The sequence below is a fragment of the Serinus canaria genome, chromosome 10, assembly GCF_022539315.1.
Source record: "Serinus canaria isolate serCan28SL12 chromosome 10, serCan2020, whole genome shotgun sequence".
In the NCBI taxonomy this organism is placed as follows: domain Eukaryota; kingdom Metazoa; phylum Chordata; class Aves; order Passeriformes; family Fringillidae; genus Serinus; species Serinus canaria.
In genome coordinates this window covers 14010098-14038030 of record NC_066324.1, presented here as the reverse complement: position 1 = coordinate 14038030, position 27933 = coordinate 14010098, and the positions used below count along the sequence as shown (strand labels likewise).

The 27933-nt window shown below is 40.0% G+C and overlaps 2 protein-coding genes across 7 annotated transcripts in view; one reads left to right on the top strand and one right to left on the bottom strand.

Moving 5' to 3' along the window:
* Nucleotides 1–27933, top strand: part of ALDH1A2 (aldehyde dehydrogenase 1 family member A2) — a 140245-nt gene that overhangs the window by 49216 nt on the left and 63096 nt on the right. Inside the window, exons 2-3 of one of the 4 annotated variants that reach the window (XM_050978533.1) lie at nucleotides 13323–13488; nucleotides 15090–15201. The exons of 1 other annotated variant lie outside the window; for it this stretch is intronic. The gene's annotated coding sequence lies outside the window, so the exon portion shown is untranslated. Of the gene's footprint in view, nucleotides 1–13322; nucleotides 13489–15089; nucleotides 15202–23686; nucleotides 24037–27933 lie in introns of those variants that run through there. 2 more of the 4 variants (XM_050978532.1, XM_018913805.3) reach the window with 2 other exon arrangements.
* Nucleotides 772–27100, bottom strand: AQP9 (aquaporin 9). 3 transcript variants are annotated; one of them, XM_018913809.3, is made up of 8 exons: nucleotides 26973–27100; nucleotides 26263–26342; nucleotides 25554–25682; nucleotides 14743–14869; nucleotides 11112–11249; nucleotides 8874–8992; nucleotides 7048–7265; nucleotides 772–2089 (listed from the first exon to the last, which is right to left on the bottom strand). In XM_018913809.3, exons 3-8 carry the CDS (start codon nucleotides 25653–25655, stop codon nucleotides 1927–1929), a joined length of 867 nt encoding a protein of 288 aa, XP_018769354.2. In that variant the 5' UTR covers nucleotides 25656–25682; nucleotides 26263–26342; nucleotides 26973–27100; the 3' UTR covers nucleotides 772–1926. The 3 variants fall into 3 exon arrangements, with proteins under 3 accessions (XP_018769354.2, XP_009088129.2, XP_009088130.1); XM_009089881.4 differs by lacking the exon at nucleotides 26263–26342; XM_009089882.4 differs by lacking the exons at nucleotides 25554–25682; nucleotides 26263–26342; nucleotides 26973–27100 and adding an exon at nucleotides 25410–25547.

The following is a 27933-nucleotide window of genomic DNA, read 5'->3' as shown; positions in this document are numbered from 1 at the left end:
ATCAGTTTGCAACTGCATTTGCACTCCTTCTTGCTTTATGTGGTGCAGTTTTCTCAATACACAGGACAGGGTATCTAGCTTGTCTCTGCTGCCAAGAAAAGGTTTAAAATTAGGACTGATTTTCACATTTTACTTTTGATTCTTCTCTGCTCAGACTGAGAACTGTTTCTATAAGCTCTCCCTTCTTGTTCCTGAGACTCTCCAGCCAGTGATACAAGGATGCATGGATCAAATGTGCATGGATATAGCAGAATTTAACCCACAGTAGAGAGACACTGAATTAAATGAGCATTTTGCAAAGGGCTGTTATGTCTCTGGGCAGCCTGAAGTTCATTACAGTTATGTAAGTTTTCTTAAAAACATAATTAAAATTGGGATTATACTCCCCCAAGTATGCTGCAAGATCTGACTTGGAGCTGCAGCAAGCAGAGCTTTGTTTCATCTGCTATTTCTGTTCCTTTGCTGCCATGAATTTGGCATGGTATCCCAGGGAGTGGGATCAAGACAAGCAGTGACAAGGCCTGATTGCCCCAAATGCTGAGGCAGGTTCTGACCATGGTATTTTGTAAACATCATCTGCAGATACTGCATGGAAGTGCACAGGCTATTAGTGGCAGCACAGAGGGCTCCTCACTTCAGAGATGAAATCAGGAATGCAGTGTGGATTTTGAGGGAACAGAGTTATAGGTATCCAAAGGGAAGAGCACCCTGAAATGAGTGAATTGAATGGTGCTCTGAAGTTTAGCCATGAAAGTACCTGAGGAGCATTGCTGAATCAGATGTCTGTTTATTCATGATCACCACCACCAACCATGGATAGACGTATACATAATAGAAATAAGCTTTGCTTTAACTGAATACATTCAATTCACAATGATTAAGCAGAAATAATTTAATTTTCAAGGCTGGATATTTAGGAAGGGGTGTATGTCCAACCATTTCTCTTTAGCGAGAGATAACCCACACATCAGAACTCTGATGTGGATCTGGCCTTCCTTCCAGGTTCTAATTTTAATTACTGCTCCTGCATTAAAAATTGCTCCCACAGTGCAGATGAAATCCACCTATATAAATCAGCAGCAGCAGGACTCTTTAAAGCTTATACAGACCTAGGCTTTGTGCTGACCTCTGCACAGCATCAGCCCCTTGCTGGGCCATTGCCACAGGAATGAATTGTATCCAGAAAGCACAGCGGAAGAGATGCAGATTAGTATTCTACACAAGGCTTTTAATACTGGGTAGCATAAAGGTCAAGTAAATAATCTAAAAATAACTAAGCATTAATGCTGTGAAGACCCTGTGCAGAAGTTATCCCTTTGTCTCTGGTGCTGATCTTACAATAAGCAGTTTTTACCTTTTGGGATCCTATTGTGAATTACTAAACCTAATCACTGAGGAGTTGATTTCTTGCTGATCAGTAGGGGCTCCATAAGCTTTACTAAAGTTATTTTAAACTGTTTTAATTGGCATTTAGCTAATTTGAGTATTGTTTTCAATGTTTAGGCAAGCCACTCTTAAGAAGTGAGTGATGCTCTTGCACATTAATTCAGCACTGAACTCATTAACTAGCTATGCATGCAGTTTTGTATCAATATCTCAACTATTTTCAGTTCATTAGACAGCATGATTAGGATCATATGAGATGATTTAACAGGTCAGTGCATCATCTCACTACAATTGCATCTAGGATAACTTGACCTAAAAGCCATATGAAAAGGACAATTTAGCCTTCCCATACTCAAGATATCAATTTTGAATGTGATCAGCCCAACATTTCATGGAAAGACTTCAGTTTTGAACTTCTGTACAGAATTTCTGCTTTGAAAGGTGAATTTCTAATCAAGACATATGGGTTTCATACAGTGGTCCAAACAACCATTTGCATAAAAACTGCACACCACAATGGCAGAGAAAATTCTTCACTTCTTATGCCATATTGGTCATTTCATATTTAGCATGCACATCATTTTCTTCTCCTGGCTGAGGATCTGAGTGATGAATTTCAATAAAAATGACATAGGTCATTGCTCCAAGTACACCTCCCACCAGAGGTGCAACTATAGGAACCCACCACCAATTATTACCAGCCCTGTAAGACAAAAAGAACAAGAATTAGTGTTATTTGTTACTCTGGTGAACACCATTCTGTGAATTAGTCACTGAACAGATCCAGTGGTGTGCCACCTGCTATACTGCAGACCTTTCTATTTTGTCTCACAGTTCTGTAAATGGGTGACACCCCCATCTGCCCTACCCAGGCTGGTTCTGATTGAAAGGCTAAATAACAGGCACCCGGCATGTTGGTCTGTGTGCTGTACTTGCTGTATTTTAGAAAATAAGGCCTTTTTACTGCATGTCTGTTTGGGGACAGAGGATGATTTCTCCCTTGAGAAAAGCACGTTTCATTGGCTTGCAGTGAAATGAAAGAGCACATGTTTATTGCCCAGCAGTCTTGACTTGTGCTGTCCCCAGATGCTTGTGAATAGATTTTCAGGATGTTACAAAAGTGGCTTATTTCATCTGCATGAAATAAGCTATAAGTTCACATCTGCAATAGTATTATACCATCTTCCTCTTGGCAAATATAATAAATTAAACTGAATTTTGAGTATATTTACCTTAAGCAATGTAATAAAACAGAGCGACTGTAAAGTTGAATATCTGTGACTGGAGTGGTCAAGATTCAAATTTCATGATGTATCTTATCTCTATGGTTAAAATGTGGTGTCTTCCAGCGAGAGGCAAATAAATGCTTAGAAGTTTTATACACTTAAAACTTAATCCTAGAATTTTTGTTATTCACTAAGAAAGTCCAGTATGCTGATTCCACTGAAATGTTTACATTTGCACAACTACTAGGATTTAATTTTAAATATGTAGATTTACAGGTATATTTAAAGTAAGACTTCCACCATTGAACTGTATAAAACAGTAAATAACCTTTTAATGAAGGAATATTGGGCTGGCAGAATTGCTTTCCTTTTCCTAGAGGTCCACATTCAGACAGTAAATATCTGAGTATCCATGTCAGAGCACAGAGTCTCTTAACTGTACTGATGCATTAAGGTGTTTTGGTTTGATAACATGCTGTATTAATTGAATATGTGAGTCTCCAGTGAGAATCCAGCTACCTCAGTTTCATGCATATTGAAAATGGAAAAGTTTTTTTCCTCCCAGAAATACAAAGGGACAACTTAATCTGTAAGAGGAACTTTACAGGAAGCTGCAGGGGAACTTTTAAACTGTCAGGATAATTATTCAGCACTCAATTGTATAGCTTTATGCAGAAGTGAACTTGTGTTTGTCACAATGCAAATTCTCCCAGGAATAGAACTGGGAGAATATTGGTGCCCTGTCGATTATGCTATTATTGCTTGTTCAGAAATGCCTTGCATGTGTATGGTTTACCTTTGGAATGATTTCTATTTTGCCCTGAGGATAAAAAGTAACTTCTGATGTTGTTTTACTGAATTTATAAATCTGTTTGGTTTTGAATCATGGATGGTTGTTGAGCACTTGAACTTCTGGAACAAGCATGGACTTAGCTTTTTTTCTGCTGATTAATTCAATAAAACCTATATCAAGTACTTGCACGTACTCTTCTGCATGATGTGTTTATGCACGGGTGTGTAATGAGGGTGTTTCTTGGCCGGTTTCTCTCAGCCTGTTCCATGAGCTGGCCTGTCCCTTGTCAGCTCCTGTGTGACCTTCTCCAAACACGGCCTGTGTTCGCACAGCTGCAGGCAGCTGGGCACTGATAGCCTGTGCTGAGGTGCTGGGTGGAAAGCCTTTGAAGAGGCTGCTGCCAGAGCTGCAGTGAGGCCAGTCAGGACCCAGCCGAGCAGGGGTTTCTATGGCACTCAGTGCTCTGTCCTTGGCACAGGAGCAAGAACTGGCTGTGACAAGCACAGATGGCCAAAGGCTCCTCAGTGCCCTCAGCCCCCGGCTGTGCCCCAGTGCCCAGCTCTGCTGCCAGCTTAGGAGAGCGCCCGGCCCTGCCTCTGCCAGCGGCGGGTGCTGCGTGTGAGGGCAGGAGGCAGGACGGGCCTGGCCAGCAGGGCTGAGCATGGCTGCGTGAATTCCCGGGAAGCGACAGCGTCTAAGCTCCAGGGACAGGGAACTCGGGCCTATTTAAACTTGCAGGTACACCTTTCACTAGCCAGCTGCTGCGGGAAAGGGAGATACCGCTGTTCGTGAGGTAATCCGGGCTGCAGGGCTGCACCCGGGAAGAATGATAAATGCTTCTGCGGCCGCTTTGCCACCCAAATGCCACCAAATGCCCGTGCAGACCAGAGATTCCCCTCCTGGCCCTTCCCGCAGTGCAGTTCGGTTCAGCGCTGCCGCCGTGTCCCCGGTGCCGGCGGCCACGAGGTGTCAGCGTTACCGCGCCGAGCGGCGAGAGCCGAACCGCGCTGGGCTGTCCCGGGCTGCCTTCGAACACTGGCACCACATACTGCTCTGGAGAGCCCTACCTCTCTCTCTCTTATTGCTGTTTCATGCTCGGTTTTGCTTGTTAGAGTTCAGTCTGGTATTTGGACTCAGTGCTCTGGCTGTTTTCTCACTACAGACAATACTTTGCTCCCCAAACTTTTCTTAAGCTCATCAGAATATTGAGCATGCGCTTAAGACTCCTGGTTTTCTGATGGGACCCTTTAACCAAAACAAACCATTTGCATGGGCTAGGGAAACCACACCATAGCTTGTGTCTTTGGGCTTGGTTTTGGGGAAAATGTTCCTTCAGGTGTCTTTATGCAAAATGTAGTAACAGCAACATTTAGAAACCCCCTGCTCAAATGCATTCCTATCATCTGGACAGTTCCATGGTCTAGCAGAAGGGCTCCCCTCCAGTCCAGTTCCCTGCCTGAGAACATGGTAAAACCAGCATTTACTATACCTTCAAGCACAAAGAAGGGTAGAGGGGATTTCTCTGCTGTGAGGTAATTATCTCCATGTTTAGAACATTTGCTTGGGAAGAGTGTAGGAAGTCTTGCTATTATTTATCTGATCTATTCCAAAGTGAGGGTTTCCTGGTGGGCCTGGCTGTTCCGTAGGCAGTGCTTGAACATTCACTGACATGGACTCAGTTGCCTTAGGAGATGCTTCTATCCTCCCCCAAAGAATGTTCAGTGTCTCCTGAGTATTTCCTGTTGCTTGGTTTGTACAGCACTCCCCTCATGTCTCTGTGGAGGTTTCATGCTCAGGTCCCAGTTCCTGGACATTACTACAGAGCTTAAACACCTGTCTCAAGGTAGTGAATTCCATTTAAATGAAGATATCCAAGGTTTATTTGTCAACTGTTGCTGCACCATTTTAAGTTGCTCAGGCACAGCAGAGGATGAGGCAATTTAGGATCCCAACTACAATCATTAAGGCTTTTCCTGTGGCTCTTCCAGCTACCTAACAAGGCTCAGGTTCTTCCTAAGGCTCACCTGGATCTGTGCAGTAAATAAATAAGAACACATTCCTGTTGTATCATTCCCTTGGACTTGGTTATAGCTGTAGCCTTTTAACTGAAGGCAGGGAGGAAGACTTCTTCCTCAATTTTTTGCATCCCTTATGTTGTTGTAAGCTTATTCTAGCAAGGATCAGAGATCTTGAATCTTATTTTTTATGTTCACATTTTAAAATTTCTTAACGAGGTCTTTCCAGTGGGACTGCATTCCCTCTCTTATATAAAACCTTACACTACACTAGGAGAGAGTCTATGTTGGTGTAGGTGTAGAGTTTTCTTGTAGTTTTTTTCATGTAAATGAGTATGACCATACTTTCAGAGAGAAGGGGAGTTCACAGGTATTCTGTGACTAGATCACAATCCAATCAGGCTTCCAAACTTTCAAGAATGTAATAGCCAACTTTATAATACATTACTGATTATAGACTGACACCATGGCTAATACCACAGCCCCCAACTACTTGTGATTACACAGGTATGAGAGAGGAGAGTCCTGAATGTGGGATGTTGCTCTGTGTGCCCTTGTTTTTTTAAAAATGCAGTCCCGTGGTGTAGTGGTAAGAGCTACTGGGGAGGAAAAGTTTGGATGAAGCCAGACCAATGAGCTGATCTCTCACCAGCAGCTCACCAGAGCTGGGCTACATCCAGCCTTGGCTCTGGCCTGTGCTGTGGCTGTGTGCCTGTTTCAGCTATGCCATGCCTGGCTTTTTTTTGTATGAGAAAAGCTTTGCTACTGCTTTCCTCAAATAAGGTACGTGATTTGTGTAAATAGAAATCATACTGAATAAATAGAGATTATTTGTGCTTCTTTTATTTCTTGCTAAAATAAAATCTCTACTAACCAGAGTTCTCCAGTGGCCTGCAGTACTACTGGGGATTCCTACTTGTAAATAACTGGCAAAACAAACAATACAAAAATAAACCAAAATATCTGCTTCCTGATGACAGATTACTCTTGCTTAGATACCCCAGAGTGCCTCTTACCCTGGCTGTAAGATGTGGATTTGATGTGCAACTAATTAGCCGTGCATTTGGCCAGCCAAGAGTGTGTGTATATGTGTGTGTGCACATGGGGACTGGAGAGGGCTCTGAAATGTGGGAAAATGAAGGGAGCTTTCCCTTTCACTCCCAGCCGGGAAGTCAGGCTTTTAGACTGCTGTATATTTCTGCAGTAACTCAGAAGTAATCACAGGCTAAATCAATCTGATATGTCTCTGTTTTTTACAGCACCCAATAAATATTTCTACCTAATTCTCTCCTGATTTTTTTTCCTGAAAGCTGCAGGACACCAGAAGAAAGCACTCATATTTTCAGTGACCTCTAAGAAGCTCTAATATTTTGGGAAAGGTCTTCTTGAAACAATGATTGATATTAGAGATTGTGCATGTTTGATTTGCCCTAGGAGAGGAAATCCTTTTTAAAGCCCAGTTCCTAGAGGATATCTGGCTTAAAGTGCATGAATAGCTGCTTCTGGTATGCAAAGAATTACCTGTATGTATATAAAGTATGACTTGGTACCATGTTGAATCAGGATCTTACTTTCCTAGAGACATTTTTAGCTGGGAGCATTTGACTTCATCTCCAGGCATACTTACGTGAATACTTCCATCCCCCATCCTGCAATGGCTGTGAAGAGCCTTGGGCCAAGATCCCTGGCTGGGTTCATGGCACAGCCACTGTTCATTCCCAAGGAGCAAGTAAGAACAATTATAAGAAGTCCCACTGCAATTGGCTCCAGGCCCTTGGGTACACTGTTATTTTTGGTGTCAAAAATAGCAAATATAGCCAGAAGAAGAACAGCTGTTGACATCACCTGGCCAAGGCAAAGAAAAGAATATTGAATAAATACATGTAGGCTCTTTCCAATAATGAAAAGAGGGGCTATGGCAGCCTTGTGGATTGGAGTGGCTTAGAGCTGGTATTTAGTTTTATCCCACTATACACAATAGCAAAACTCAGTACCTTGCTACTTGACAGTAAGGAGAAGTTTTGATATCTGTGCTGAAAGACAAGAAATGTGCCGAGGAAATTAAAAAAAAAAAAATCTGCAACAACAAGAGGATTTAAAAGGCATCTCCTGTGTGAGGTCTAATGCTTTGTTTCCACTTTGTTTTTCCTGTCAATTTTACACTTTTATTGACTTGATTTTTGGTAATTCTTCCACTATAGCAATGCAATCAGTTCCATTGATACAGAAGTGTTATCTGTTTTATCAGTTTATGCTGATAATTTAGACTAGATAAGCATCTCTTTATCCAGGTGTTGTAAAACATCAGAAGAAAAAGTGAAATCCGTCAAGTCAAAACTGAGCAGCTAAAATTAGGAATTATTCAAATTAGGGTTGCATGTGTAACTGTACCATGAACTCTGTACTGCATATGCTAATTGAGCTGATAAAGGAAATTTTCTTGGAATTACTTCAATACAAGTACAGCTCTGCTTAAATCAAATGCTTTGTCAATGTTGATTTTGCTAATAATTAACTTGATGGGAAAACAGACAAAAGCTTCAGTGATGTCAAAACATTCAATTTCTATACTGATTTGAAGAAGCTTAAGTTTCAGAGGTTTAAAAATTATTTGGTTTCGGTCTGCTTTTAAGTTTGTTTTGAAACATACATGGGTAAAAAATATCGTAGGGAAAAATCTGTTGACTGATCCAAAGATCAGAACTGTCTTTTTTACAAAACTTCAAAACAATGTTTAGATTTTTTTGAAGCCAGATTGCACAATCTTTTACGTAATGAATTTGTGTCAGGCCATCCCTTGTTTTTCATACCTTACTCATGCAGTATTTATTTCATGTATTCCTGAAGAAGAAGATGGGTAAGCTGATTAAAAGTATATAAAAGATAGGAAACTTCATTTTTTGCTATTGCATAAGTGGAATTAAAGGACAAAGCTTAGAAATGAAGTTGAGGATTTTTCAGATTCATTCATTTGAAAAATAAATACCACAAATCTATCTGCAAAAAAGAAGGTTAGAGAGGAGGCTTGTGGAAGCAGAAAACTCAGTTGTTCAGGGTATGTTAAACTGTCTGCTTAAGCATTATTTAAGGAATAATAGGTCCACAAAATGGGCTGGATTTTGATGTAAGTGGACATGACTGCTGAGATTTATGGAGAAACATTGATTTATGCTGAGGAAAACCTCTTACATATATTGCTTTAAAGACATTTTGAGTGCAACAATTAAGATGATGTATGAGAAAGAACAACTTGAAATTATTTTGCTTGTAAAATATTACTACAATGTAACCCCCTGCAAACAGCATTGCATTCTCATTGTATTGTACGAGGGGACATCTGGCTGAAATGGTGAGGTTTGGCACACTTTTTAGATCTATGTGGTTTTTTACTGCTTGGCTTTAACACATTTTTTTACATTTAATTTGTAGAATTAAGATAGCAAGTGCACTTACCTGATCTGCAAATCCATTTACGAGGGACAGATAGGGAGCTGGATATGTTGCAAAGATTTGTGCTGTGGCATTTGGTCCTGTGACTTCAAGTTTTCCATCACTGTACTCCATAAAGGCATCTGTAGAAAAAAGCCAGCAGCTGCTTGCACTTCTCCATATCTCCATAAACTTTTCTACGTTTTCTAGGACTAGAATATATGTGGTAGGTCTGTGCACTTCAGATCCTCAACTGAAACTGATCTCTAAGGTCCCTTCCAACCCAAACCATTTGGTCATTCTCTGATTTATTTTTTTTTCCTAGGAGCCCATTATTGGCTTTGAGGTGATGTACTCCTCATACCCTCCTGTCTCATTTCTCCTCCTGTGCCTTGAAGTACTTGTTTCATGTACTAGAGCTTTCCAAGTGAGGCTGGTTTTCCCCTGCTCATAGCTCCAAACTCAGTGCCAAGCGGCATTTTCTGATTCTGAGTACAGATGTGTTATCTGCAAGATGTGCTACATTTTTCATGATGACCCAAGAAATGCCCAGCATCCTGATTGTGCGGTTGTGGATTCCTGGCCACCAGGAATTACTGCTATTCCATTTGACAATGGTGCAGTTTTAGAATTAGGAAGATATTAAATGGGGTACTCAAATCTTCATAGACAGACAGGAATAACAAACTCTAATCCATTATTTTATTAGTGGACCTGGTGATGAGATGATACTTGTGAATAAAGAAATAGCTCCCCATCTCCCATGGAAGTCATGGTGAGGGTGATTAGCTCCTCCTGAACCTAGCAGACAAGTCTATTTTTCCTTGTTTCTGGTTTTTTTTTTTTTTTTTTTCCTAGCTTTGCTTAAAGCCACAACAAGAGTGCGGAGAATTTCAGTTGTTTACTTAGATCATGCTCTCATTTGAAGTGTCAGATAATTCTGTGGCATTTAATTATTACAGAGGGAAAAAAAAGGGATGATCTCCTATGTCTGTTTTTCTACCAGTGACTACTTTTCAGTGCACCTCAAAGAGTATGAAAGTCCTACAAGCTGTAGGAAATAAAAACTACAGAAGAGGTTTGGAAATTATTTAGAGCAAGAGGAGGACTTGTAGAGATAGGGATATAAGAAAATCCTGCACTCCTGAATATGAGGAAGATTTCCCTAACCTAGACCTAAGCTTCCTTCTTTGCCTCCCTTCCCTACTGCTGCCCTTGTGGCAGAGAACAGTGACTCCCCTGTCAGCCCTATGTACATGTTGACACTGCTGCATCCTAGCCACAGCCCTAATTCTCATTGTCAGGCTTGAGGAGAACTGAATTTCAGATGAAAATCCTGTTCTAGAATTCCAGTATCCAAATTCTAACACTAACCTTAAAAAAAGTAAACAAATCTTCCCAAAGCAGTTCTCACTGTTCCTAAAGGTTTTCCTCTTTCGGATTACTGTGGGTCCTGAGCCCTGAGCTAACGTACAAGGGGCATTTCCATTTTTGTTCTTCCTCTGCTGCACCTTGACCCAGCAGGGTCTGCAGACATAATGCCCACAGGAGGGAGATGTTGGAGGAGATGGGCTGGGCCAGTGGAAGCAGAGTTTTGGAGCCAGGGGTTGAAGCAAGTGATCCAACTGAGTGGATTCAGTCAGTCACTGTTTTTTCCTTTTCTGACACACTGTGTAAAAAACCCCATGCCTCAAGGATAGGGGGATTTTTTTTCTTTCTCCCTGTCAAATATGTGACCTGTTTATCACTGTACCTGGAGTTCATTGCCTTGGAGAGTCACCTCTCAAGGGTGGTCTGAGGTTTGCTCAGGAGGGACTTGATCTCATATCCTGTACCCTCAATGAAAGATGTTGGTGATTCTTGCCTACAGGCACTTGTAGCAGGTCTTTAATGTTTCTAATTTGCCTGGAAGATGGATAGCCCTATATCCTGGCTATTAAGTAATTTAAAATCCTTACTGAGAAATACATGATCTCAGAGTATCTGATTTCCCATGAATAATTTTTCTAAATATCAGAACATTTCCTGGAGTATTAAGTGTTTCAGTAAATTTGTGGGGTACCTGGAATGTTCAAGCCATTGTTTTTCCCTTCAAACTCTTTATGCTCTTTCCTTTCTTCTTTTGTAGCTTTAGCTTCATTCCTGCCATTAGCCCTGTGTGAACAAGAGTCCTCTGCCTGCCTGACATTCATTGAAAAATTGGGACCTTAGAGACTGCCTGACCTCTAGTTTGTCCTGTGAACCTGTCTGAGGTGTACTCACTGTAATAAATCCCAAAGACAGCTGCTGCTCCAACGAATGCTCCCAGGAATTGTGCTAATATGTAAATTGGTAATTTGGTCCATTTTAATCTTCCAGTCACGCACATGGCTAATGAAACAGCTGGGTTTATGTGGCCACCTGAAAAATAAATCAAAAATTAAGTCATGTGGATGACTCAGATACATGAGAATAGGTGAAGGATTTGTAAAAATGTGGGCACTTTTGTATTTTTTATGTACATAATTTTCATAATTTTGTACATAATTTTCTAGATGTTATTTTGCAGTTAAACGGTGACTGCAATTAAACTGAAACAAGTTGGATGAAATCAGAGGAGGGAGGGCAAAGCCACTGAGATCCATCTTTACTCTTGATGCTTGTGGACTGTGCTCCTTATCAGACTGCTGTCCTGCAGTATGTAACTTACAGAGAACTCTTCCAGAAAAATAGTAACCTGCCCCATTAGTTGGGATGGGAAGGTCACTTATTCTGCACATTTTCCCTCTCCTCAAGGCCTTTGGCTTTATTTTTAGGGGAGAACTGGGGCAGAAGACCATTCCTTTAGTATCCCAAGCACATATTAGGATTAAGGACTGTTACTGGCTTCAGCATGTATCTTGAGACAGTTCTGGAGTGCCCTGGATTTAAGTCACGTTTGTGTCCCTGTCTTCAACCTGGGGTTATTTAGGAACTCAGTTTTCATGGAGACAAAATCAAATAATGTTAGGGCTGTCCAGTTTCATCTTGGCTGTTGGTGAGCTGTGCCTGGATGGGATCTGAGGGCAGCAGTGCATAGTCCTTCACCATGTTTCTCTCTGGTTCTTGTGCTTTCTGGAAAGGTCCATGATAAGGAAACTGATAAAGTAGCTGTGCTGAAACAAAGTTCATTTACCTGTGAAACTTCCTTCCTTTTTTATTCAGGAGTAGCTACATCTGAACTCATGAATGAAAAAGATTTCAGCAACATTGGAATTCTTTATGACAATTTTAGTTTCTAAAATATTATGTCATTTGCTCTCTTCCCTCAATATCTTTTGTCAACACAAAAGGTGTTGTATGCTTTGGGAAAATGTCATTGCTCACAGATACATGGTTGCTACTTAAGAAATACAAATAAATGAACAGGTACTTCTTTGTAATAAATACTGAATAATAAAAGCCTCAAATTTTGCAAGGACATAGGAGCCTTTGCTTATCTTCCAGATAAGTAAGATCAGTCTGTAGGAATACCAGAAAAAATGGCCTTTGTCTTTGGTAAAATAACTGAAAGAGCATGTCCTTTATCTGTCAAAGATTAGTGATGGAGAAAGGGCTTCTGTGTACAGTTTCTGTGTTTGTTTGCACTTCAGGTCAGTGAGTCATTATCTTATGAAATCCAGGCACCTTTGATACATAATGAAACTGACAAACACAGATAACAAGCTGGATAAAACCTTCTTTGTAGCATTTCCAAATGCTGACCTAGTAGCACCAGTCTTGAATCAAAAGCTGAATTCCTCACTGTGTTTCAAATTCTTCAGCACAGAGCAAATAGATAGATAGCACCTAATTTAACAGCCCTTCATGTGAATTTTGATTAATTGTTGTCTTTTGTTACTTACTCTGGCTGGAATTAATAATTTTCCTTTCTTTCAACACCTGATTTTATTCCCCACCTGTATATAATACAGGGTGAATATGATGGCCAGGACAAGTTATAATCATATTACAGAGGCCTAATTAACATTAAATATGGAACGGTAAAGTCTAATTGAGGGCCCTCATGCTGACATAGGGGAGTTAGAGATTCTTGGTTCCTGTGCCACTGGTTTAAAAAAAAAAAAGTTCACTTTGGACAGTGTGTTCCTCCTTCTTCTGTAGTTGTAGTGTTCACAGTCATGGCTCTGAAATGCTAAGTTGGATATAATAGGGGACATTATCTAGGTATTGAGGAAAACTGGATGGAGGAAAATTAAAAAGGGGAATTTTCCTAAATAAAAAGCTCAAATTCACCAAGCATGCAGATTATATATTTTGTTAGCATTAATTTAGAATTACACAAAGAACTGATCAAAAATATTTTAGCAGTACCTAAACATGGGAATTTGACCCAAGAGCTACAGGAATTGCTAAAAAAATTCTACATAGGAGCTTGTATTCTGAAGTGTCCACTAGTAATCATGTGTTGGACAATAACAGCCCGTTGAAATATCTGTTCCTATTTTTTCACAGAGAAAATGCACTGCATGCAGAATCCTTTGTCATGGGAAAAACATAGGAAGCACAATACTGCAACATCTGCAACTGCTCTGCCCTGCTGGGATTGAACTCTAATTTTCTACATAATGATGGAGATGAATATCCCTTGAAGGTGCAAATGTAGGACAGGTCTTCACAGGTTTGTTTTCATGATACTGCATTAGAAGGGTTTAGCTGCCTCCATGTAAAACTAGAGCTGTAGTTAAAAGTTGTTCAGATAATAGGAATGTGCTGCTGAATTAATTTTGTGTGATATTAAGGAACAGCTCTGGTTTGTGTCAATGACAGTGACAAGACTGCCTGTTTTGTAGAACCTGGAGCACTTTCTAATGTGAGACTTTCTAATGGAAACCTTCTGCATGGTGCCTCTGTAAAAGAATTTGTAAAGAGAAGAGAAATGGCCACAGTAATTTCTGTTACAGCAACTATTTCTAATGTCCTAATTATACCTAAAGAAATTTGTTCAGACCAACTTGGCCCTCTTATGAAGGGTAAGAAATGCCTTTATGAGACCTGGAGTTCAAGGGCACCATTTGCTTTAAAGGCCAATATAAACTCTGCATACAACACAAAGTATTGTGTATTGTCATGCACAGCACTGTTCTTACAACCCATCATTTTCTATTTTAAAGGAAGACTTTAATTGTTAAAAGCATTTATGCTAATGTTTCCAGTCTTAGTTTGACCAAATTGAATGGTGGAACTAGGAAACAAGGCAGCCTCCAATATGGCACTTGTGGACACTGGTTAGTTAGCCCAGCTAAAGAGAGATTCCTGGCAAATGTTGCAGCAGAAATAAGGGGGAAAGGACAGTACACTGACAGTGTCATTGAATGTATCTCTGGTACTGAATCTTTCTGCTGTTTCTGCTTTCTATGATCTGCTGCTTCTGTGAATAATCAGACAGGAACTGACTTGATATTGCCTGTCATAGGACACAAAGAAGTAAATTGCACTCTGTAAGGTGAATCCTGTTCATTATACCCATTAGTGGGTAATTCTGCTTTCTGTATAGCTGGCCACCATTTTATCTGGTGACTGCTGGCTTGCTCTTTGTGGTTATTTCTTTAAACAGTGCCTGTTCTGTCCAGGATCATCTCTACTGACAGGATTGTCAAAGCAGGCACCAAGCAGATTTCTGGTTTGCACAGAACACTTCCCATAAAAGCCAGAGGTCTGCCAAGGTTTTCACACTGCAAAATTTAGTGGGACATTTTGTCAAAGACAAAGAAGAGAAGGAAATAAGAACACACAAGATTTACTCACAAAACTCTGTGCTGTAAGGGTGCTTACTGTTGCTGACTCATGATTGCTTATACCATGAAGTGGAAGCCCTTTAACAAGGGAGCCTTAACACTGTAGCCATAAATGCTAGATAAGAAAAGTCACTTACCAGAAACGCCCCCGGACACGTACACGGCTATGGTGACTGCCATGGCAAAGCCCACTGACACCGTCATGGGCCCTCCATGCTCCCCGCGGCTCAGCACGGCCTGGCCCACACACCCACAGCCCAGAGCCTGTGTTTGGAAAGACAGGGGTAAAATCACAGCTGTGTCTGTCAAATGTTACTGGTTGTGACTTCTGCTCTCCTGGTATAGCTGCAAATGCTGTTGAATACTGAAACAGTGCTAAAATTTGTCATGTGTGCCATTGCTGCCTTTGCAGTGCACATTTGCTTTTCATTTTGTCTCTGTCATGGGGAAGAATGTCTGCTAATGAGGACCTCTCTCCACACAGAAAACTGTTCTCAGGCACAATGAGGGGATACTCATTAGAACTTGGAGCCCAACAAGATTACACTGCCTCTTCAACAAAACTCTGCATCTGAAAGTGAAATTAATTCTGTGAAGTAAGTTCTCAGTTCCAGACTGATGTGTTAAGTGATGAAAAATTTAGTGTAAAAGTTATGAAAGATAGTTCAAAAAGCTTTTAATGTTTAGTGCTCAAACTATGGATTGAGACAACTTTCTAGTATTTACATTGAGTGTTATCGTTATGCTGACTTTATATCATATATTGCTCTAGCAAAATATTTCACTGGCTCTGCAGCTTGAACAATTAACTGAGATGTCTAAATAATTAACATTGAAAAATTCTAAATGGATTTAAACTAGTTTGGGATTTTTGTTGGTTCTCCTCTGAATAAAGTTCAGTAACAGGTTTAAATATTTGCTTAAGATGATGTTTATTCAGTTCGAAAGCCTCTGCTTGCCTTCAAGCATATGTTTAGAGCCTATTAAAGATGACAGGAAAGATATTCAAAGGGACAAAACCCTTGTAGTTTGAGATAGACTAGCTGATCCATTTCTCTGTCTTTGAAAATCTGCTTTTTAAATATATGCCTATGTGCTCCGCTGAACAAGGAGCCAATACTCTATGGAAGCTCTGAAATAATTTCTGTAGTCTGAAAATGTTTGTTTCTCTGGAGCTGTAAGTGATGTGAATAATACAATTTCTGGCATGTGAGTAGATATATCTTGAGCAACCTTATTGCTTATTTTCAGTTGCAAGGCAATTGGATTCAGAAACTGCAAAGTAATGGGAAAATCTGTCTTGCCTTAGAAATAGACTGTACCAAAATGATTTGGTGATCAAGGTTTAACAAGCAAGGCCTGCTAGAATATATGCAATTTAAACAGAAAAATCATACTTTTGTTTCCATTGTTTCCCCAGGGATTTCAGCTAATGCCAAAATGTGACAAAAAAGCTCTCAATAAAATTACATTCTTAACCAGCTTTTGAATGCAGATGGCGTTTCTAAGTGTCCCGAGACTGTGTCATATGCCCAGGTGCAGCTCTTGCCTGAGGTCATAATCATGTAAGCAAACAAAACACTTACTGGTGCCAGAGTGTTGCAGCTCTGGTTATGTAAAGGTAGGGTGGTGTTAGATAGCTACCGTTTATTGGACTGTGTAATTAAAACTCCAGGACACAGTGCAGGCTCCAGTCAGCTGCTGTGCAACAGATGAGCCACGCTTGCGTTAGCTGTGCTCTCACCTGCAGTGCACGTGATAGGCACAAATGCACATACAGAGAGCAAACCAAAATAAAACACAGCAGAGTTGGTCACAGCTGAAATGACATCTGTCTTTAAACTTCATATGAGACAATTCCTGATGTGTTTATATGTTTAATATGGAAAGAATGGGTATGCTGGAATTCATAAGACTCTAGAGGAGGTGGAATTAACATACTCTAGTCATCACTTTCCAGATTTCTTTAAAGGAGGATTCCAGAAACTGCAACAAGCAAGATTTTGGGAAAGATATGACTCAGATGAAGAGTAAGCTCAGTAGGCTGCTCTGGGCCCCTGCACATACTGGGGTGCAGGTTGAATTCAGGCAACCAGCTCAATCTACAAGTATAGTGTGCACTTGTGTTCTGAAATGGCACAGGCAAAGTTTTGCAGATTCAAAGGCCATTCTTTTGAAAACGTTACCTCTTTCTGTAAGGATGATGAAAAACGGAACAGGGGTAGAGGACATGATTTTAGAAAAAGATAGGGGATAGCAACATCTATGTATATCAACTAAAAATTCACAAGAAAAGGGAAGGAAATAACAGAGGGAGGCTGTGGCCTCCCTTCCTGTATTCCCAGAACCGAGGAGTCACGCAGAATAACTGTGTAGTCCTTTTGCATTGTAGCTCCTGCTCTGCAGGTCTAGGGAAATACAAAACTACAGATGCTCCATTTCTGTACTAACCAGTCTCTCTTCTACAGAGAAAACATGTGAGCCAGCTGGAACACAGCTGCACTTGGTGGACCTGCTCATGTACAATGACTAAATGCTGCTGTGCCAGCACAGTCAGTGTGTGCCCATCCAGGGGTGGGAAAACTGGGAGCTGAGCCTGCAGGTCTGAGCTGTGTCACTGTAATACTCTCTCCATTTGCTGACCTTTTAAGAAGGAGAGAAAAAAGTTGCCTCATACTTACTGTAGCTAGGTTGGTGCAACTGAAAACTATCACCTAATTGTGTAATTACACAAACAGCAATTTAATACCTTGTAAGCCTTTGCTTGACTAAGTTAAGACCAACTAGCTCATTGAGTTGTAATTAAATATTCTAAGATTTTAGGCCAAGCTCAGCCATCAGTTGCACCCACAACACTCATTGATTGAAGCACATGGAGTAAATAGGAGTTTAATTTACAGCCAGATCTCTTTATCTTATCTTGTCTATCTTACGTTGCCAGGTTTTCCTCTTAGCAGTTGTCTATAGCCTGATCTGCTTAAAATTACTGGAGTACTTTCAGCCCTGACTTTTCTTTGTTCATAAAATCATTACTGCCCTGAAGAACATGGTTGGGTGTGGAATAGCTGTCTGAACCTTCTCTACCAAAAAACTTGCTTCATAGCCCATTAGTTCATTCTCTTTGTCTTGGATAACAAGGCTAATGTTAGGAAAGGAAAACAACTGGCTTTCAATGAGTCTGAGGTCCTGTTACTGTCTGGAAACTTGCAGGAATTTCTGTATCCCACTCATCAGAGAGACTAAAGATCATTTTGTCTCCATCTTTACTATTTTCAGGATTTTTCCAAATGCTTGTAATTGCATTTTTTTCAGTGTAAATAGGATTTCTGCAAGATCTAAACCCACAATTTTAGGGAATCTATTTTTCTACATGGCCAGTAAAATTTTAGGCATCTTAAAGAATGCTTATATAAAAAAGCCCCCTTCTTATCACCCAGTCCTAGAAGGGGTGTACATTTATAGGCAGACCCTCTGACTGTCACATTAAAGAGACAGCTGAGCTTTTGAGCAGTGGGGAATGGGCTCTGTTCATCCCCAGCTCCAGCTGTGGTGAGACACACACCTGCAGGGGTTCCACAGGTGTCCCTGCAGGCAGAGTGTGGCCTCAATGGCTGCACAGCTGATGATACTGTGCCTGAGTACAGGAATTCAATGTGTTACAAGGAATACAGTCAGCAGGTGAAAAAAATAATAATTATAAACTGCTCACTTTCAATCATGAAATGCTAGAAAAATAGTGGCTCTATTTGCCCTTCTGTGCAGGTAGGGATCTGTACCTATGAAAACTTTACAGCATTCTTCATGATGTAAGTAGTCTTGTGCAGTTCCCCTACCCAACATTAATATTTACAAATAGGATTAGCTGCTTATAAAAGTAGTAAATAAGCTTTTTACTTTGAGGTGTGCTAAATTGGTGGTGTCTTCCTAAGGGAGTGTGTTTTAGAACTCACCCCCTTCATTTGCAAAGCAAGTGTGCTTAAGAATTTACCTACTGAATTTCATAACAAGATGTTTTATAATATTAGATACTTTTTCCACACAGAGATGTATTTTTGGTATGTATTACATAGGATCTTAATTCAGACAGGGTTCCTAAGCATTCTTTCAACAGGAACAGTAATGCTAAAAGCAACAAAAACAGAGACATGTTAGATCTTCTAAAATTCAGGGCATTAGCTCTGCAAGAATTCAGGTTACAGGAAAACCCTTTCAGGAAAGACCAGTCCTCATCCAATTTAATGTTTAATATTTGCTATATTTTGTTAAATCAGAGAGTACTTAAACTTTTAAAGGTGAGATAAAAAATACAGCTTACCAGTCAAGCTTACCAGTCACAGCTCTTATTTTATCATTAATGGAATGTTTTGGTGGGGTGGGGAGGATTTCTGTACGTTATGATTTAATCAAGCTTAGAGCAATAAAAAGTCACTATATCCATTCTCCTGATTTTCTTCTGGGAAACAACCAATATCCTCTTGGGTTCAGATGGATTTTATTTTTTTTTTCAGACTTGCTATCTCATAAATAAGGGGTGCAAAAAACCTTCAAGCCCTTACACTTAGTTAATTAAATACCCTAAAATTATTGCCATTTTGAAACTATTTTCTAGTGACAGAAAGAGACATTAGTACTTGGAGACATGATTGTAAATTTAATAAAACTTTGGATGATTTGTGTATATAAAGCTTTAAAAACATATAAATATCAGGTTCAAATTGCTTTGTGGGAAAAAATAGTGAAAATATTGAGGGACAGACTATGCTGTGTTTTATAAACTGATGCTTTTAAATTTTATGATTGCTTTTGTGTATGCAATAGGAGACAAATAAAAGTTTGAAATCACCTAGAGAGAATGCAAAAGTCTGCATTTTCTCATATTTTGTTATGATTAATATTGCACACTCCGTCCTGAAATGCTAAATGTTGTTCTTTCCTGAATTATGGAGGGCAACCGGTTTGAGTCAGTTTCTTCACTGAAGACTGTTTTTATTCTCTTACTAATTTTTAGAAATTCAGGAAAGAAAATGAAATGTAATAGGCACAAACTTTCAGGAGTGAAACATTGCCTGTTGTATCAGGACTAGAAAGAAAAGGCCAGGCAAAGGAACCAAATCTTACCTAGCAGCCTTGAAGAGAAAAAGAATCTGTTCAGGCACTGCTTCCCTCCCACCTTACTCATTTGTTCTTGAGCTAAGGTGCTTTGCTTCCTACCCCAACTGAAAAGCTTTAAATCTTTCTAAATGCCTAAAAGCTGTTTAGTCTCTGCACCAACTCTCAGGGAACTGTAGCACTGAGAAAGTGTGCAAGAATTGGCATTGCAGACTCTGAGAAAGGAGGTTTTCTGTCCTCTCCTTGGAGTGTAAGGGTGCCTGTTTCTTTTCTTTTTCTCCTTCCTTTGGGTGCAGAAACAGGGGTGGGGCTGGATCTCTGCTGTGCCCTCATGGTTAGAGGAACATGGTTAGGAGTAATTAAAACCTAGGCTGTTTGCTGTTGGAAAAAAAAAACCTAGAAAGATGAGTGCTTTTAATAGTAAAGAAACCTGTGAGGAATGGGTTAGAGGAACTGAGTCACATTTGCCTTTAAACTGGACCATGGATTGGAGAGCACCCTAGAATTCACTTTCAACCAGAATGGTTTATTGAACTGTTGAGATCAAAAAGGTATAAACTCACTGCATAGCACAAACTACATTTATTGTCTTTTATTCTGTTCTCCGACTGTTTATGACAGCTTTAAAAAGTTATTACTTTTATTATCTTTCTTTTATTTGGTGAAACTTTTGAAAAAACACCTTGTAAATCTGTGTCTGTAAAACAGAAATTCAAGTTTTGCACTCACAGTTGAATGCTGGAAAGATGCAAGTGTTCTGTGAGTCTCAGGCAGAGGTGCCTATGCTTCAGTCCTGTAGATGCAAACTTTCTGAGGAGAAGGGTATCCACAGAAAAAGATTTTGGAAATTAAGTTCAACTTACTGAAACCTCTTGGTTAAACAGTGAGTTTTGAGTTACATGCTGGGGCTGATGTTGCAGAAATGAAGATAATTTTCTTCAAAGCTTTCATGCAGCACAACATCTGAGTCACCTAAAAGTTTGAAATGTCTTATACTGGGAAACCTAAGTTTGGATGGAAAACAAAAGATTCCCATGATTTTTCAGAATATTTTGTTGCCATAAATATTTTGGGGTAAAAGAATAATTAGGTAACTTTCTTTCAAATTTTTCAGACTGCCTAATATTCAGCTGAATTAAAGAATGACTTCTAAAACAGAAGGGCTGTCTAGAAAAAAAACCCTGCTAATAAGATTATAAAAATAACAGTATGTGAGAACACCTCCTTAACCTCAGAACAACTGAGGGAATTTGTTCCCACTCTGTTTGCAATGGTGATTTAATATGGTTTCAAAAAGAAGAGTTTGTATGTCTTTACCAGAATCATTAGCAAATGTAATGCCATCAAAATATATGCAACTACATAACATTAGATTCATGAGTGGCATCTATAATTTACTGGTTGTACTATATTTTTGCTAGAGACCCAGATGTGTGGATCTCTGACATAAGAGCTGCTCTTCAAAGTGCAAACACTGCTAAGGCTCCTGGTATTTGTAGCATTATGTAATATTTTAAAAGCTGAGTGACAGATCAAAATACCAATTATAACTAAGTTTTAATACCCTCTTATCTAGCTTTGACAAACTTAAATTCACTAAGAGCTAATTATACAATATTCTGTACTCCAGGAAATTCATTGCTAATGGCAAACAAGACAGCTGTTAGAAAGAGCTGATATTTAATTTTTTACCTTAGACAAAACTTGCTGTAATTTCATCCTATACAAAAAAAAGTCTACCTTTCACAAAAATTTAGGACTTAGACATTTTAAAGGTAAATTCCAAGTAGTGGTTTTGTGTTAAGTGTAAATACTTATTTAAGGAGCAAATGATCAAAAGCTGTGTTTTCTTTCATGTAATAGCATCATGTAATGAGAATTCTAATGCATGTTTAGAATAAGGGATGTATGTTACCCTGCAGTATTGTAATTAATGTGCACTGGAATGTAGGGCCACAAAAAGCAGATATAGAAAAATGGTTTACATTTTAATCTTATGGACTGAGCAAATCTATGTAATGCCAATCTTGAAGATTTTTCTGAAGCGACTCAACCCTGCAACAGAGTGGGAGGGATGGCTTGAATAATGAAGGGGTCAGAATATGATAACAAGACTAAAATATTTTGCTGATAAATAGGCTTCCTCATTAGCTGAGCTACTTCAGGGCTGTCATGTATTCAGTTCATGCTTGTGCCTTGAATCCTCTAAGCACACACAAACATTTGCTTCAATGGGAGTTGCAAGAGCTCCCCACCTCCAGGGGAGACCAAGCTTATAGGAATATATAAATATAGGTATCTACTAGGAGCATATATACCCCCACTTGTATTTATGTGCTAAATGGAAGCCTGTGTTTTGTCTCAGCAAGGAGGTGAATGCTGCTCTGGCCTCTGGAGATCCTGGCTCCTGTGCAGCTCCTTTCTGGGAAACTCTGTTTAGTAAGATGCTCTTGAGAGTAAAAATGAAATAGAAACTGTGTTAGGTGAGCAGTAGCTGCTAAAGGAAGCCACATGGCTTATTTGGCGTCTCCTTTTGTAACTGTTTCAATTCAGATATACCTAATGGCATAAGTCAGAGTAAATCCCATTTTGGTTGAGAGCAGCGCAGTCAAGTTCCAAAGAGGAAATACAGAGAGGAGCATGATTAAAAGCAGAGAGGCAGTTGGGTAGGTGAGTTCCAGCCAGACTCACTAAAAAGCCACATAAAGCATCTATCTGATGCAGCATGGCTTCCTGACTCTTTTGTGCTAGCACACAGGTGTTGTCCCCCAGATTAACTCACAGAAGTCCCGAGAGGAGATGTACTGAACCAGGATACATGATGGAGAACTAAAAGCTCACTAGAGAGCTCTTCCTCCAGGGAGACCTTGGGGCCCATCCCAGCTGCAGAAGGCTGAGACTGTCTGAGGCTGGGCTCTCAGCCACCATGGTGCAAACAGGCAGGTGTTCTCCCAGCTCAGGATGCTTCCAGGCTCCTGGAGTTTCGTGTTTCTTACCAAAATTGGGTGCTCTGCTAAGCAGAGAGCATGGCTCACGTGGGCTGTGACTGTATTATCAAGTTGTGTAATGTAAGCACCTGAGAACCTGACTGTGGATGTCTCAGGAGGGATTACTTATTTGGAGCATCTCCAGTCTGATTCACTGGATTGAGCATCCATTAACAGTCAGCACATTTCCTGTGATTCTGGAGCTCACCTTCTACTTTATTTTCACCTGGAAAGAATTTTGTCTACGTGCTCTGAGTCCATGCTGCAAGGCAAACTGCAGCATGCTAAGTAAGGCTGACCAGGAGATTTTATCCAAACTCTGTGCCCAGTGCCTTTCTCAAGGCTTGTTGTGTCAAATCTGTCCGGCATTGCAGGCCACACCCTGAGGTGAAGGCTGGGTTTTTCTCTGATGAGTTACTCCACTTTCTAGGTTTCCTGTTTGGAAAATAATGTTGCAAGACTGAGAGTTACCACAGATGGTAGCTTAAGTTCCTATTAGTATGTGGCCTCTGATGTTATTCTCCAGAAAAATTAGAAATAGCTGATTTGGAGGGACAGAATTTCACCCGGCTAAGTCCCAGCAGTGGGTCCCAGATTTAGGTGTGGTCAGTTAGCATTGGCTTCCAGACAGAGCCTGTGGCTAACAGAAATGCTGTCTCAGCCTCTCTCTCTGGCACAGGTGCTCTCCACAGTTTCTAAACCCCATCACAACAACCCAAAGTGCCTTTCAGCAAAGACGTGAATCAGCTGTGCTGTAGGTCGTGAACTCTCCTCTCCATTTGTAACAGCTTTAACACACAGTTCTTACACTATCCTAGTCCTGTAACTTATTTTGCATACAGGCTGTTTTTCAACGATTTCTGTCCTCTGACTCACCAGGGTGCCTCTTTCATTAGCTCCAATTTAAATTAAGAGTTTAATATTTATCTGTGTTTTAAGTGAATACTAGCTGACAGAGTTTAAAAGCAACAGCAATAAATAGAATCACAGAACAAACTGGATTGGGAAAGACCTTTGAGATCATCAAGTCCAACCTATCACCTAACAACACATCAACAACTAAACCATGGCCCTGAGTGCCATGTCCAGTCTTTTTTTAGACACCTTCAGGGACGGTGACTCCACCACCTCCCTGGGCAGGTGATTCTAGTGCCCAATCGCTCTTTCATTGAAGAATTTCTTCCTGACATTTCTTCTAAACTCCCCCTGCACAGTTTAAGACAACAGCAGAAAAGGCAGTTTCTTCACAATAAGCACTTGGAGCTGCTGCTAACTTGTGAAGTCTAAACACAAGCTGAGGTATGCAAGCACTGAGAAAACTGCAGTTTAATCCAGGTGAGGCTCTTTCTTCTTTAAACCAAGACTGGAACTAGAAAGGGTAAGAAAAATGAGAAACTCAAATTTTCAACAAGAATTTTGTAGCTTTCTACATGTTCTACGACACTTATATGGTGAATATACTAGAAAATAGGATCTGGGTTTGCATTTACTTTCTAGCCTTGTGCAGCATGATATTAAATAATAGCATTTGCTGTCTAATCTGCACTTTAATATGTTTTCTTCTCTTGCTTAATTTTATTAATGGAAAGAGGGGGAGGATCTTGTGGTGAGGACAGAGTACTGGAAGTCAGGTGATGTGGGTTATATTCAGAGTTCTGCCACAGGCTTCCTGTGCAGGCTCTTGTAATCAGGTTTGCTAATATACACAATGAAGGTAATGACATTTCCCCTCCTTACCAGGGTGTTGTGACATTTAATTCATTAATGTTTGTAAAGTGCTCTGTGCTCCTTGCTTCTAAATGTGCTCCTTACTGTAATAAAGTCTTATGGATGGTATTAAATTTGAGAATAATGTTATTTTAGTGCCAGTGCACTTCAGTTGGCTGGACTGTACTAAAGACCATAATTTCCAGTATTTTATGAGCTACTGGAATTTTTAGATGACTTACTTGAAATTTAGCTAATATAGTTACAGTTATAAAACCTATATCAGTACTGTGCCAGCTACTTTTTTTTCCCTTTTTCACCATGATGAAATATTTAGCAATAAGCAAGACTGCTTTGTCCAGACTAAAAGAAGAAAGAAAGAAAGTTTGGCATAAATAGTCTAGTTGCTTGACTTCTAGCTCTGCTACACAGCCTGCTCTCTCCCCTGGTGAGTCACAGTCCCAGTGCAAAATGCACAGAAAAACTGCGCAAGAAATTAGGCAAAAAAAAAAAGGAGAAAATTTGGGGATATAAAAATGGGAAATTTAGGTATTTATCTAAGTTGTAGCAGTACTATAGGACCAAGCAATACATGTATAATTTATGTAGTACAGTTAAAAACAAAACAAAAAACTTTTAACTTACAAAATCTCTAAAGGTTTGGCAGTGCAACTCCCAATAAATTCACAACATATCATAAAGCTAAACTTCTATATTACACAGGAAAACAACTCAACTAAAATTTTCTAAACATGCAGTACAATATGTTTGTTAATGTAAACAGAATCTGTGCATAAAATGAACTGCTGAGTTTTTAAAAAACAGGAGAGTATTATCAACATCCATTGCGCATATCTGGATTGTTCAGAGCTTGCTCCTTCACTGAAATTCCACTCCTAGATGAAATCTAATGCCAATCAGGCAATTGTAGTACATAAAACAATCTGGTTTTTATAGGCAGTGATAATTACATGGGGTGAAGAAAGGAATTACAAACTTACCGTCAGAGGAGCAATTCATTCAGGCTGTGCATGGTCAGGCTGTAACCTCGCTGCTGGCACAGTACAAGGAAAACGTACATATCCCCTTACAAGCACTGTCCAACATTAGATTAGTAGGAAGAAAGGAAAGCAGCTGACACTTACTATCAGTATAAAAGTTCCCAGGAACTCTGAGAGAGCTTCTTTAACCAGGCTGTTCTTCAAGGAAAATTTCTCCTTTAAACTCCTTCTGTTTTTCCGGCTCATTTTGGCTTCCTCTATTGCTCTGGTGCCCTAGTTACAAATACACACAAAATTTGTTCTGTATTTGTCCCTGCTCCAGCTGAACTTTGACACTTTTACTTAAACATTGAAATATGAGATTTCATCTTGTACAGCCAGTGAAATCATCTGACTGCAGGCATTGACAGAACCAACTCAACATGCCCTAACAATTCATCATGGGTTTGTCATTCTATGCCTTCTCTGAGTGCACTTCTATTTATACTGGTTAGATAATACCAGTAAGTTCACTATCAGATTTCTTCTTTTTTCTTACAGAATGGATTAATCATTACCTTTCCTATGTTCTTTTTTTTTAAAATCCAAGTAAGAATGAATAAATCCTAGTAAGAATATCATCCTGATCAAAAAGAAAGGCAAAAAGATAAACCACAAAGTAAGGAAACAATATATAGTTGCAAATTTCTCTCTGACCTAGATTGGGATTTAAACCATGCTACTATTGGTTGTCAAAGAATTTTTCAAGGGGAAGTTGTAAAGAGAGCGAATGCTTGGGAGAATGCTGTGCTGTACCCTGCACACAAAAGCCCTTAACTCCTGAGACATTTCAGTGGCTAATGAGGAGTCTTACCTTGGTGCTGTGTGTTGAATTTGCATATTCACTCACAATACTCTTTTTGGACTAAATGCCTCGCTCTCTAGTGAACTTCCCTGTTTACAAAAGAGCAATGAGGCAGAATAAATTAAGAACATTTAATGAAATCTGCTTTGGTACAGTGGCTCCCTACAGGGCAGAACAGGGAAGTGAAGCACTGAGTTACTTTATATTTCCTGTATGTTTAGCTTAAAAGTGCATGGGTGCTATAATATGGAGCATTATGATATTATTTTCCATGGTCTTAAGATTTGAAGTTGCCAGATCTTCTGCCAAATCAAAGAACTGCATCTCCTAGAGAAAAATATGCCACCTTTATTTCATCAGCATCTTGAACAGTTTTATCAGATGTGATACAGACTTGACACTGTCTGGTTGATTTGCAGGTATTTTCTGCCGTTTGACTTGACACTAGAACCTCAGCCCAGTTCTGGTAGATTATTTTGGCATGTATGGTAGCTGCTCAGTGGAGCTGAGGTTTGTGTCTGTCCTAAACAGGGCAGAGCCTTACAGGGTTAGGGAAATGTGCCACTTGTTATCCCATCAGTGTTCCTCCTAGCCTCCAGCTAGGTCCTGATGTGTGTTCCCTGCAGCACTTACCACCACCAGATTCATCCCTTAACCTTCCAGTTCTCCCCACCACCCAGTTTTCATCCTTAACTGCTTTTCTGTGTCCTTTTACTCACCTCTCTCTACCTCTGCATCCGAACACCAGTGTGTCCTCAGGTGGTTCTGAAAACGCTGGCCTGTGGAGCAGCACGGAGCTGATGCAGCAGCAGATGGCAGCATCCGAGCTGGTGCTGCTTGCACCGGGGACTCCCGTGCAGAGGGCGGTGACACTGCTGCAGGACAGCTCCAGGTCCTGCTCCTCAGGTCCTGCCTGTGGCACAGGCAGCTGGGCCCGCCTCTGAGGAGCTCCTAAAAATAGCCTGTATATGGCAGCTTGAAAGCTTTTACCCCACACCACTGAGAAACAAACATATTATTCAGGACCTTAATTATCACAGCGTGCTAGAGTGTATGTTTGTTTTGTCTGTGAAAGAATTCTTTCAGAATAATGTATACATTAGAACTGAGGGAGGATGATTGGTAGGACATTCATATCAGCAGGAATGAGATAAAGCACTTCCTCTCTTTCAGGAAAATGATAAATAAATGAACAAACATGTTTATGAAAGTAATTTTTAGTTGTTTGTCCATAGGGATTCTTTCTCTTATGCAGATGCAAGTCTTGCTCACCTAATATATGTAGATACTCTGAGTTTGGTCTCATGGCAGGTCTGAAGATATTAATAGACATTAATGCTACTTTTCAACAATAGTGGGGTAATGTCAGAGACAGAACATGTCAGAGACAGAAATTCATACTCATTTCTTCAGATCATGTTGATTTCCTGATATGAATTTTCTGTCTTTGCAGGGTGGAGAATTGGCACAAAAGCATCTATTTCACATTTGATCCTATCAGATTTTCTTTAATACTTAGTAAAAATCACATGATTTAACTCCATTGATAAGAACTGGGATGCTGAGTTAGACCAAAGGTTTTCCTCAGCTCTATAATGAGATTCAAGCAGGTGCTCTAAGAAACTATTGAAGAACAGAGTACACAGGGGATGACTGCACCCTTGGTAAATCCTTCCAGCT